Source organism: Saccopteryx leptura, chromosome 6 (assembly GCF_036850995.1).
Source record: "Saccopteryx leptura isolate mSacLep1 chromosome 6, mSacLep1_pri_phased_curated, whole genome shotgun sequence".
NCBI classification, from domain to species: domain Eukaryota; kingdom Metazoa; phylum Chordata; class Mammalia; order Chiroptera; family Emballonuridae; genus Saccopteryx; species Saccopteryx leptura.
The window spans coordinates 58,644,416-58,657,972 of record NC_089508.1 but is presented as its reverse complement, the minus strand read 5'-3'; the positions used below and the strand labels follow the sequence as shown (position 1 = coordinate 58,657,972).

The 13,557-nt window shown below is 42.8% G+C and overlaps 1 protein-coding gene across 2 annotated transcripts in view; it reads right to left on the bottom strand.

Annotated features, from left to right (window-relative positions):
* Positions 1–13,557, bottom strand: part of RORA (RAR related orphan receptor A) — a 773,250-nt gene that overhangs the window by 92,843 nt on the left and 666,850 nt on the right. The window contains exon 1 of one of the 2 annotated variants that reach the window (XM_066343790.1): positions 7,785–7,972. The exons of the other annotated variant lie outside the window; for it this stretch is intronic. Within the exon in view, the coding sequence (XP_066199887.1) occupies positions 7,785–7,815 (31 nt within the window). The 5' untranslated portion in view covers positions 7,816–7,972. Of the gene's footprint in view, positions 1–7,784; positions 7,973–13,557 lie in introns of those variants that run through there. 2 annotated transcript variants of the gene reach the window in all.

Here is a 13,557-nt window from a genome sequence, read left to right as displayed (position 1 = left end):
TGATTAGGAGGAAGTTGTCTCAATCCTATTATGAAAGCACACAAGCGGCACCCGAATAACCTAGCACACAGTAGGCACTTAATAAGTATTTGCTCAAACAAATTTATGTAATTATTTATACCCAGTGTCCTACAGGAGGTGTGACATGAGATAAACAAATAAAAGAAGGGAAAAAAGACCCAACAACTAAAAAATGAAAATAACCTGTGACCAAGAGAATATTCCCCACATGGTGAAAGAGTCACACTTCTGGGTGGTGCAGTTTGAAAAACAGTTTGCTTCAAGAACTGATCTGAAACCTAACCACAAGTCTTCACTTCTGAACCACTACCTTATTTCTATGCTGGAAAGGTTTTAACAGCGGGGTTTCGTTGCTCCCCCCCCCCCCCCGCCCTTACTTGTTTTTCACGTAAGGAAGCAGATTCATCTTTCCAGTGGGAACGAGTGATCACCGTCAGCCTTTAAGACCCTGGCAATTGCCTGTCATTATCATTACCCTGGTCATTCTTGTTCAACTCAGAAGCCATGACTTCTTGAGCAATGCAAGATTCATGTAAACTTGCGATCTCATTCCTCCTTGTGGCATCAGGACAAAATGATATTTAAGGAAATACTTAATACTTTAGATCAATACTTATTTTTTCGATTCCAACAGAGAAATCAGATTGTTTTTTATGACTGTTTCATACCATCAAAATCTCACCCCACAATTCACCTGCATTATCTACTTACCCTGAAAGTTATACAAACGGATGCTTATCAAACTACTTTGTGCCGTGTTTTAAAGCATAACCTACGCAATGTTCTAAGAACTTATGTAACAGCTATGCTATCTCTTTGCCAAATTGCATATACTTAAATGAACCTCAAGTTTTCAGAAACCAAGGGGTTAATAGTTTTGCATGCATGTTTAAAATTGTTTTTTTTTATTTTATCAAAAACAGCTACTATAGTTTACTTCTTTCTAAATATTTATCTCTTTTTACTTGAGGAAAAATGCTTTATATTTAAAAAGATAAAATGTTAGATTTCTCTGATCAAAATGACTGACAGTCTCTTTTAAAACCATATTTCACCAGAGTAGTATAACAGAATTTAAGTTGAAAATCTAAAAAAAACCCATAAAACCCCAGAAAGGATTACCATAAAAGTCAAAATAATTGCTTGCTTACAAACCAAATCTCACTTAAATTTTTAAATTTAATCTGGAACCAAGCATGATTTTATAAATCAGCTTTAATCTCTTAAATTTTGAAAAAAATTCCCTTCGTACCCAGCAAACTTTTAAAATTCATTATCTCCCCCACAGTTAAATTTCTAATTACCATGTAAAACAATGAATTATACTTTTGAATCTGATATAGAATTCCCCAGAGTAACTGAGAAAAGAATTTCAACCTTTGACCTCTCCAATAGCCTGATGGGAAATGCATTGGCACCATTAGTATATGGCTTTTAGCTTTCCATGAGTTAGCAACCACTAGAGGGCAGACTTATCTCAGATCTGACATTACTTTGGAGAAAAACATCTCATAAATGCTTCTAATGTTCCTTTAATTATTTTTGCAATATCTTTTCTTTTCCACGATATTTAATAATCAACTTCAGTTTGTTGAAAAGTATTCCTAAACAGGTCCAAGGCTCACTTTCACTAATTACAATATCACAAAAGCTGAGCTGGTCTAAAGGTACATCCTAACTTCTGTATCTTAAAATTTTAAAACAAAGTTTTAAAACCTTTACTCTTTACTCCGTGGTGGGTTAAGTGCTGAGTCAATCATACTACAACTAGTACCTGGGTTCCACTTTTGGCACAAAAATTTCAAGAGGTTCTAGACAAACTGAAGTATGTTTGAGGAAGCAACTGACCACGATTGTGAGAAGGTTGACCGTGAACAGAGTGGAGAGAAACAGCAAAAATTAAGGGTTAGAGGTCGGCAGCTGTGTGTATGTTTGAGTGTGTGTGTGTTTCATACTTAGTCTTCAAGTTACTGACAACCTTTCATATGAAGGATGGATTAAATGTGTTTGTACAGCCTCAAAAGAAAAGATCAGAATTAAGAGATTAAAAGTACAAAGGAGAGATTTATGGTTGATATAAGAATTTTCTAATTTAAGATGGAAGAAGCTACTTCTCACAATAATGAGTTCCCCATCATGGGAGGTGTTTTGACAGAACCAGATAATCGGTTGGCAGAAATCCTGGGGAGAGAAACCAAATGCCAATGAGACGTGTCTGAATGTCTTTTAAGGTTTCTTTTCTACGCAAGAATCATGAAATAATGCTTACAAGCTTTTAGTCAAACATACTTCGAACCAGTCACCAGAGAGGTAAACACCCATCAAGTGAGAAATGAGCTTTTTTGCAGATCTATCTACTTGGAAAGTTTTATGCCTCATATGATTTTCTAAAAGACAACAGATTTTTCTAAAATATGTCCAAAACCATGCCCCTTAGCTGTCATAGAAACAACCAGAGCCCAAGGACTCTAGAGTTTTCTGCTACATAAAGGCATATTAAAATCAGAAGATGCATTTGCAAATGCTCCTTTGCCTAAAGTTCAGTGGAACATACAGATGAATCTCTAACTCAATTGTATCACAATGAAAATAGGTTACACAGGTTAGCTGCACTTCACAGTATTTTGCATTTTTTAGGAAAGTACAGAAATGCTTACATTTCACCCACATCCTCTTATAACAGCAGACTTAATGAAAATCATGGATGAAGAGAGCTAATGATAAACAAATAAGAATAACCCCATTTGAACCAAATTGATTTTATTAAATAGTAATTTAAAGATATTAGGCTCAGCAAAGCATTACATAATTGAAAAAATTTCCCCCCTTATAAATGCCAGAGTTATAATTTCCACTAACGAGAGACGAAGTTATATCCAGGACATTTTCACAGCTTCCTTTAGGGGAGGCAGCATGAAGACAGTAGAAATTAGGCTGCAGTCTTCACTTCACTGGGTAACTGCTGGAAAAGTCTGGCTATAGCACATAACCTCTGTGAGCCTGTTTCTTCAACTAAACAGCATGACAGTATCAATAATGACTTTCCAAGGAGTAGTACATGAGATAAAAATGTTTGTAAACCATAAAGCACAAAACAAAGATTAACGCCACTGCTCTACTTATTTTTGAAATGGCTAGTAAACTTCAGAGACAATGAAATCTAAAGCAAAACATGAAATCGCTGGTAAATTTAGAGAATGGGTTTGACATTCCTTTTTATAGAGGGTCAAAGATTTATCATACTATCTCCTTATAATGTGATGCGGCTAACAAATTGTCAGATCCAGAAGTAAAAGATTTCCATTGTTTCCTTGCATTTTGTCCACTGGCTAATAGATGCTATTATCTGTCTATGTAGACCTCTATCTCTGGACATAAAGCACTCTGACAATATACAGAAAAACCATGTTCTGTCATGTTACATGCAACACTGACAGATACCAAAGCTCCGACTACAAATCTCTAAGTCCAGAACTGAAAGGCTGGTGTGGCAGGGAGGTATTCTCTGTCAAGAGCTAGAAGGGAGAGAGAGAACTAGGCAATCATTCCTCAAAGGGTGAATATATGGTCTTTGAGATAGTATTACATGTCGGTTTACACCTGTGTTTTCACTGGTGGATGTCTCCCAATTATTATTACTTTTAAGCAGAGAAACATAAACATAGTATAGCTGCTCCAAGCATCTAATTACGGTTTTTACAATTACTAAATGTAAAATATATTGGTTTAGGCAGCCTGATTCCTTATTAATAAACGCTGTGAATATTTAGAATGCATGTAGAAAACATTTCTATGAAAAAGTACTCTTAGAAGAGATTCATTCCATATGACTTTTGTTGCTCGCTTAAATAATTTAAGAGAATTCCTCTGCAAATCTATCTATCTATCTATCTATCTATCTATCTATCTATCTATCTGCCTACTTACCTATCCACCCATCCATCCAGTTGCTTTTTCTCCCAGTAAATGGTCATTTGTAAATATTGTTTTCTTAGGTGGTCCAAAGCAAATTACAAAGTGGCTGGGTGCTATTGCAGGTGCTTTGCAACTATCTACTTGCTGATTGCATCCATTTTATTGTGGTTCACTTGGTTGGGAGGGAAAGGTCGGACAAAAGGGGATCTAATGTGAACTATTAATATATTTACTAACATATCTACTAGGTCTTATAAAATCCTAAAATTTAAATCACACACACACACACACACACATATATACATATATATATTTAAAGGACTATTTGTTTAGAAATTGTATTATTTATTAACTAGGCAGCATTAAAGAATTTACATGGTTCTCAAACCAGATAGAGGGCAAAGGTGGTTTACTTGAGTACGATGTTGCTTTGCATTTCAAGTAATGTGATTGAAACATATAAAATCAAGAGGCTGACCATGATAATGGTACTTCTAAAATATTCTCCACTTCATAGACAATCTGAATTCACCCTTCTTTTCCCGGAAAAATGGATTCAGAGATATTCTTTGTCTTTAAAAGAACTGATCCTTCCTTGCCAGACAGCGTTTGGGTTTCCTCTTTTCAAGATCGGGCCATCACCCTTTCCCAATCCTGCCCATCAACGGTCACAAAATTGGGACAAAAATCCTAGCTATGGGATACCACTGACATGTTGCTTAAAAGAAAACCAGGGATAAAATCCAAATCTCATTTAGTAAAAAGAAAAGCCAAATTATTCAGAACTATACAATCAAATTTACTAGGACTGGACATACTGCTAATCAACACCATATACAGTATTTTCAAAAGGGCAAGGTGTCTAACATCTGCACATGAATTGTATTGGAGAAGAATCTATTCTAGGACAGAAATTCCCTTTGAGCCTCCCCTTCCCTCTCAAAACTCCATTTACATGAACATAGGCTGAGCAATCCTAAGAAGCAAAGGGGTCCATAATCTGCTAAAACTGATGAAGCACTTGCATTTCCTTTCAGCACTCGGCTGCCTGCCGCCTGACATTTGGCCAATGCACTTTTATGATGAGTAGAACAAGTGTTCCCCTGATTATAAATGTTATCGCTGGCTCTCCATCTGCCCAAGAAGCAATCCAAATGGTATTGGAATTTTGTTGTTAATTAAACAAAAACAAAACTGAAGGATGAGACTGGAGTTGCTCAGATGAAGATTTATTACTTCTAAGCATGAAACCACTTTAAGCCTAAACTTATTTGACAACTAAGGCAGAGGAAAGGTTTTCTTCTTTGGTGAGTTCAAAAGGCCTCATTTAATGATGTTTAAAAAACAACAGTAAATCAGCCAACAAAGAGGATGTTTCTCTTTATGGTCACTTGTTTTCTCCTCCCTGTCCACATGCGTACACACACCAAAAAGCTGTATTGTAAAGAGAGTTTCTGTTTTGCATGGAAAGTCTAATTATACAAATTCTCTTACGTACAGAACCAATATAACTATTAATACCGAGAGGCAGTAGGGAAGTCTTTAATATGATTCTAAGCCAGTTTTTCCCCCTTTAAATTTGATATGGAAACATTTACAGCATTCTTCATTTTCCCACAAACTATTTTTCTTTACTTTAAATTTGTACCAAAGCAAGATAATCCCGTTAAAACACAGGATGTTATGATATTGGGAATAAAAGATTCTAATTCTCTAGATGCCTTATAATTCTATTTATTGAAAATCGGCAATGTCAGTACTTTTGAGCTACTTTTCTTAAAGCACAATACTATGAATCCATTATCTTATGGCAGCCAGAGGTCACTCCAAGACAAATGTGTGGGCTAGAGCTTTTGGGGAATGATGGTGGTGGTGTAATTCTCCTGATTATATTAGTGAGGGGTAATATAGAAGTTCACTTTGTACTAGAACTACAAAAACAAAAAAAGCCAATATATTTGGAAACGCCAAAATTAAAATAGTGAAACATAATTTATTGTTTGCTTCCTGGTCATTAGAGGAAATGGTCTTAGCTTCCTCACCCTTGTCCCAATCAACACAGATTATACTAAATAAAATGGATAAAGACTGGCATTGTCATCTCCCAAATAGCAAAATCTATTCTATAACTTAAAGAAATGCAAGAAAATGTTAGAACTACAAAGGGTATTTGAGTCATTTTATTCTTACAGGATTAATGAAACGCAGAAAATAGAATAAGTTTTTGGGGGGGGGGCGAGGAAAGAAACATAGATTTCTTTTACATAAAAGTCGGTAAGAAAATCTGAACATTTTTTTCTTTCCAAAATGACTTTAAGTGCTTAAGAACGTGAATCACTGGGACGTTTCCTCTCTTTTACTTTACCAGTTGCATATTCTAAAATGATTAAATCCTATTTCCCCGCAAGCCACGGGAAAACGATAGAAAATTTGCTGTGGGCACGTTGTAGAGCGAATTTCATCTCAAGCAGCTCATCTCAGCGTCCAGTACGTTTCGGCCTGTTAATAATTAATAAAAGAGATGCCACCCAATCTCTAGTGAAGAAAGGCAAAGCTCAGTGATCCGAAAGTAAACCCAGCGCAGATACCGAATCGGCGCCCTTCATCCTAGATTGCAACAAAACCTCAATCTAGCAAACATTTAAGGAGCGGCGCCCGTGCGGATGGCAGCGCCCGCAGGACAGTCTGGATCTGCAAAAATGCTGCGCATTAGGGAAGCCCTGTCCGCGGCAAACAGATGGGGCTCTAAATCCCCGCTCCCCGCGGCGGGGTCTGCGAAGCCGCTCGGGCAGATTATCTGCCGGAGAAACCTGCTGTTGCGCGAGCGGGCAGCGTGCTGCGCGCCGAGTGTCTCCCGGGCTGTTTGCACCCGTCTGGAGAGTGTCTCGGTTTCCCCGGGCGGGCGGCACGGGCGACTTCCTGCAAACCTCCAAACTTTGGCTTTTCCATGAGAAACTTCCTTGACTTGCCCTGGTTTCTTCCTTCCTCACCTGGGAGGCCCTCCAGTTAGTCCTCTCTTCAACTAGTGTCCTCTGCCATCCTGCCACCAGGCTGGTGACGGAATCCCGATCGGGGCGAAGGCCGGGTGGGTAGGCTTGGCCGCAACTAACCCGCGCCGCTCGGCCCTCACCGCCATCTAACCTCCTATTGCCCGCAAATCCACCACCCAGAGTATCCAGTGCGGAGGGGCGCGCGGCGGCTGCGGCCGGCACGCTTTGGAAACCCTTCTGACTGGGGCCCGGGCACTTTCGGAAGTGGCCGCGGCAGGACGCGGTGCGGGCTGGCCGCACTCCCCGGGGCGGGCGGCCGCTCGGGACTGCTGGGCCGCTCAGGCGGGAGGGCTCAAGGCCTGGGGCGCTGACCAGTCCCCAGGGAGGACCTCGCGCTCGCGCGCCAGCACGGCCCGGCCCGGCCCGGCTGCAGAGCCTCCCTACGTAGGCCGGAGCTGTCCGGGGTGCGGGCCTCGGGGATCCGCCGCGGGCGCCCCCCGGCTTCCTCCGAGCTCCACAGACACTCCCCTCCCTTCCAGAAGCGCGGCTACTGCCGGCAAAGTTTCTTCCGGGAGCCCCGCCAGGTGCCAGGCGGACCCGGGCAACTGACAGGAGCCGGACGGGACGAAAGACGGGGGGCCCAGCGCGTGCGCCTTTGCCCTCCACAAGAGGCAGGCAGATCCCGGGGCCGCGCTCAGGTGGCGCCGCCGCGCTGGCCCAGAAGGCTGGGCTCCGGCGGCCAGCCCCGGGCAGTACGTGCGCTCCGGCAGGCGCGCCCACCCCTCCCCCTGCGCGCCCGCCTCCCCGCCCCCCGGAGCCGCCAGCCCACCCGGCCCCCGGCGGGGCGCCTGGGCTCACCTTTCATCGCTGCGATCACAAAATACATCATTTAAGCCGCGGTGCGGAGAGCGCAGGGAGAGCGGATGGTCCGATCCCGGAGCCCCCTCTGCCGCCGCCGCGCCGCCGCCGCCCGAGCCACAGCAGCAGCTGCCGCAGCTGCCCGCCCGCCGAGAGCCATCCCGAGCCATAAGAGGCTCCATGTGACCGGCTGACATCACGGCCGCCGCTCTGTTTACACCGCGCCCCTCCGCTTCCTCCCCGGGCGGGAGGCGGGAGGCGGGAGCGGGAGGCAGGCGCGCCTGAGCGCCGCGCCCGCCCCGCCCCCGCGGGCAGGTGAGCGGTGGCTAGGCGGGCGCTTCAAGGCCAGGGCTGGCCGCCCGCGCCCCCGGCCCTCTCCTCGCTTTCGGGAGTACCTGTGGCCGCCCGGGCGCCTCCTGCACGCTGCACTCCGCGGAACTCACGCCTGACCACTTTCTTCCCCTGTCAGGTTGGGCGAGAGGCAGGTAACCCAAGGCCAATATCCCGCTCCCTTCCCTGAACCCTCAAGGGTGTGAAACGCTCCGGCTGGTTGGCGGAAAAGAGGGGTTTGGTCTGGGGCGGGGGGCGTAGTCCCCCTCATTACCAATTTTCCAGAGCGGCCCAGCTCTATTCGGGAGGTAGAGCCCCCTCCAGATCCGTGGAGAACGTAACCATCGGAACCACCCCGGGGAGTGAACTAAGCGCTTCCCAAATCATTCCTGAGGGACTCAACAGGGGTAGGGGCAACTCTGCCGCACAAGTATTAGTAACCATCATCACACCAACAACTAAGGTCCTGGTTTACAATGACTTCTTCCTTATCCCTCTCCGCCCCAACTACTGACACCTGGTAGAAGAACTCCAGGCGCCAGCCAACTTGGGCCACTAAATTCCCAGGCTCTTCCATATCTTGGGTCCCATCTCCGAGAACCCATCCAGAAGTGGAAAAGGCTCTAGTTTTCACATCCTAACAAAGACTTTGTGGTATTTTGGACAGGAAAAGGAAAAAATAAAAGACCTCTGAAGGTCAACTTTGTGAATTCTAACTTGCAACTAGACTTAATTCCTGCCAAACTTTGAAGCTTAATTCTTTTTATTGGCTTTATGGAAACTAAAATCATGACATTATTATCAGATGAATCTCTTTACTATGAATTTCAGATGCTACATATCCATAGTCTGCATAATTTCAAATTTTACCAGGCGTGTTTGTGGTATTGAGCATAACAAAAAAAAAAATGATCTCAAGTCAAGTCTGCATACCTACTATTGTTCCTTCAATCCTGCTTTCTTTTCTGATGGTCTGTTTCCATTTACAACTTAAAATATTAGATGGTTATTCGGTGTTGCACTCATGGTGATTAAACAAGCAGAGTCCTAGAATTTTTTCCGTATAACTGAGTTGTCCTTGCTGCCAGAGCTGGGCCATAATTTAAAATACGGAGACAGTCAGCACTGCAGGAAGCTAGAATCATATACTGCCCACCCTACCCCTTCTTCAAGACAAAATATACACAGATGTCTGATTTAGAAGGTCAAAAAATTTCATTGTACCTTAAACCATAGTTTTACAAAAGTTTGATTTCAGCTAAAGTCATCCTAACGCAGTTTTTCCTTTAGAATTTTTTTCCAAATAAAACCACAAAAATAGGAAAAGAAGTCATAAAAGTACGAAGCCAAGACCTACCCATGTTAACTCAGCTGTTCAGCCATAGCGAAGTGAACAAGAGTTTCAAATGAATCAACCATACCCTTTGTGATGTTTACAATTATGAAATTAAATCACACCATGTTCCCATGATGCAACTGTATCTCACAGTGAGGCAACACCCCTCAGTTACCCTGACATCGTCATTCATATTTGGTTCTTGATTTCCCTTGTGCTAAGGACTTTAACAAGAAAGGCTTCTGCCAAGCTATCCTGCAGGTAGGTCCCAGGTACCATTTTTCTTTTTTTTGTTTTAATACTGTTACAGGAAACCATCAGAGACTGCACACTCATAGGTATGTTCTTCAATACTCATTGCAAATGAATGCAAATATAAAACTCTGAAAATTCACAATATTACTTTCAAACAGTATCCTGCTTTAGAAAATAATGCTTTGAAAATGAGCAAATCCATTAGCTCTAGCCTGCCTGTCAGACATCTGATTCCTAGGGAAATAGTCTTATATTACTAGTAATTGGTCTTTACTTCCAGACCATTTCAAATGAAATCGGTAATTGGGAACGACATGTGATGTGACATGTGCCCCTGCAGTTACATGTAGCAGAATCATTCACCTATAGGTATGTCCCCAACAGAAATATAATCTCAAAATACTTATTTGAAATATTTTACACATTTATTCAACAAAGACATTTTCAGGATAATGTAATACTGACCTTGCCCTTTAGAAATGTATTTCATTCTTATCCTATAACTAATGAGCAACAGAATTGCATATGTTGTCTTAACTTTCTTATGTGGCTGGATGCTATTTGTAACATGACTATGAAATGTCTTCAGCCTTTAACCCAGGGTATATATTGTTCTTTATGTTAATACCAAGCTCTTGTAAAACTTTGAAAGTTTAAAAAAAACCCTCTTGAAATACAAATTTTCTATGGAATTATAAATCCTGAACAAAATAAATCAGGAATTAAAGGATCCATATCTTCCTTCAGTACTATCGAGTTGGAGCCATAAATGTTGCATATTTCAGTGCAAACTTTTTACCATCTATATATTAAAATGTAGGAATAATTACTTAGATTATATTAAATAAATGTTTATGGAATACCTACTGGGGGGGAAACAGTGTTAAGCAATATATTCTTTTCATTAAAATTATTTTATTAAGTGTTCTAGGAAAAAGACAATTGCTCGTGTGAAGATAATTAAATAAGATGGGACTTCTTTAACATGAATGAGATTATATTATACATTAACTCTCAACTCAAATGTTTCTGTTGGCTAATCAGAAAAAGAAGGCACACATGTAATTCAGCACAGGGTCCTCTAGAGTTGGTGACAGCCCCACATAGTGTCCGTATGTGCTGGGTTTCACATTGGATCTGTCCCTGAGCAGGGAAGTGGACAGACACTTCTGATGTCAGGCCGTTCCCAAATGCCTATGAGAGGGTTCTAAACTGGAGTATAATCTGTAAATTGATACCAATCTTTATACTTTCAGAATTTTTTTTTCTTTTTCTTTTTTTTTTCTTTTCTGAAGCTGGAAACGGGGAGAGACAGTCAGACAGACTCCCGCATGCGCCCGACCGGGATCTACCCGGCACGCCCACCAGGGGTGATGCTCTGCCCACCAGGGGGCGATGCTCTGCCCCTCCAGGGCATCGCTTTGCCGCGACCAGAGCCACTCTAGCGCCTGGGGCAGAGGCCAAGGAGCCATCCCCAGCGCCCGGGCCATCTTTGCTCCAGTGGAGCCTTGGCTGTGGGAGGGGAAGAGAGAGACAGAGAGGAAGGAGGGGGTGGGGGGTGGAGAAGCAAATGGGCGCTTCTCCTATGTGCCCTGGCCGGGAATCGAACCTGGGTCCCCTGCACGCCAGGCCGACGCTCTACAGCTGAGCCAACCGGCCAGGGCCTATACTTTCAGAATTTAAATAAAGAAATGACACTTGATTTTATGAGAGCATATTTGTTTTTCTTACAAATGGGGGTCTGATCTCTGATTTACCACCTTGAATCACAACTACAATGCTACAGGGGAGAATGGCAAACCCAAAGGGTTGACACGAGTCGGCAAGTGGCTTCTGGTACAAAGATGATTTCAAAGTTTGCTGATGAACAGGAGAGAGCATTTGGCTCTGTGGTTCTGTCTCACCCGGGCCCTGATTCTCTCTCCAGTGTGTGGCAGCTTGCTAATTCGATTAATTTCTTTCTAGCTGAACAAGAAAGGGATCAGTGAAAGGTTAATGTGGTCCTAGGTAGCTTGATTCAGCTGCATCCTGGGCCACCACTGCACTGTGATCTGTAGGACTGGGCCATTTTGGCTGACACAGAGGCAGGGGACCAGGTCTCCCACAGACCAAACAGGGACAGACCCAGAGAGTTCTAAGCTAGACTGCTTGGGAAACTACAGAGAATGCACAAACTTACAGTCGATCACAGCCTTACTTAATTTTGAGTCTCAAAGGAACCAGTGCTTCATAAAAGAACGTTTATAAATGAAATAGTACTGATGAGACCTGGACACCAAAATTTACAAAGCTCTGACCCCCCCCCCATTTATGTGTTAAGGGAGAGGGGATTAACAGATTAACATAGCTTGTTTTATTCAAGCTTTAAACCAGATTTAAATGTACATGCAAGTATGCATATACATACATAGTCCATGGAATAGGGTGAAATAAATTGTATTTTGGTGGTGAGACGCATCTTCAATTTTATACACACACATTTCACATAATCAACCACATTTACTGAATTCCTATTATGTGCCTGGCCACTACACTGGAAAATCAAACAAGAGCTAGACAATAGCCCCAATCTTGAGAAGCTTACTAATCAGCTGATCCTGGCTGTGGAAACCCTATAGAGAAGTCAGTTCCCTGAGTCAGTCTGAACATCCCTAAAGGAAGGCAGTGTCTGGATGCCCACTGCAACAACGTTTGCGTGGCACTTTGCCCTGCACAGCTGATACATGGCTGCAAATCACTAGTGTGGCTTTTAGTGTAATGGGATGTTGAAAGTGAAAGATTTGGGTGATTTGGACAATGGTAAAGGGATTCTGAGATTTCTGGAAGCACATGTCTCATACATCTATTAGGAAATTCAAGAACTTGCAGATGTTTTGTAACCATCGCAACGAGGGAAAGGGTCAAGTTCACAGGCACCCAGACCTGAGCAACCTCCACACATTAGGTGGGCAGCAGGTGCCTCATGACACACACACCTGCCAAGGCAGCAAGGAAGGAAATGCACGTCAGAGGCCGGAGGGACTTCCGACCCTTCTGTTCCTACGGGGTGTTTTCACCCCGCTCCAACAAGCTGGCAGTGCAACAAGCCATTTGGGAAATTATGGTTGTGTTAGTTAAAAGAATATGAAAAAGAGAAGTGAGCTCACAACTTGGAGACCTGGGTTCAAGTTTCACACTTGCCATTAGCTTCCTGTGTCACCTTGGGCAAGCCACTTCACCTCTCAGGTTATCAGACCCCTTTCCTGTGGAATGAAGGAATGGGAACAGGCCTCCAAGGTCTCCTGCAATTTAAACATCCCGTAACTATTTCGAGGGTCATGTCCCATCCACTCCTCAGGAACACCTTCATCCGTTTATCTCTGCTGCACCATGTCCAATCTCAGAGCCTTCTTTCTTCCGCTGAACTCCAGGGTATGTAGGATGACTGTTGGTATCAGAAAAAGCCAGGCTCAAAACCAGTCTTCATTCCACTCACTAGCTGAGTGATCTTGAGCTAACCTTTGTTTTCTCCTACGGAAAATAAGAATAGTAGAGCCTTATAGGGCCACTGGGAGGAGTAAATTTAAAAGAGAGACAGAGTGATTCTCACTTAGTAGGGCTTACAAATGGAAATACCATCACCGCCCCCACCACCAGCCCCTACATTATTGTACACACAGAGTCTGTGCCTGGCATAAATTATTGACTGTAATAAAGATGTGTTAAAATGACTATCGGCATGCATTTTGCTAAGCTTTCTGCAATTTTAAAATGTGTATGTATAAAACAAGCATTTATTAAGTACCTAAGTATTGGGAACACAAAGATGAATAAAAATTGAATTACCCCATGGCCCAAGGGATCCATGATCTC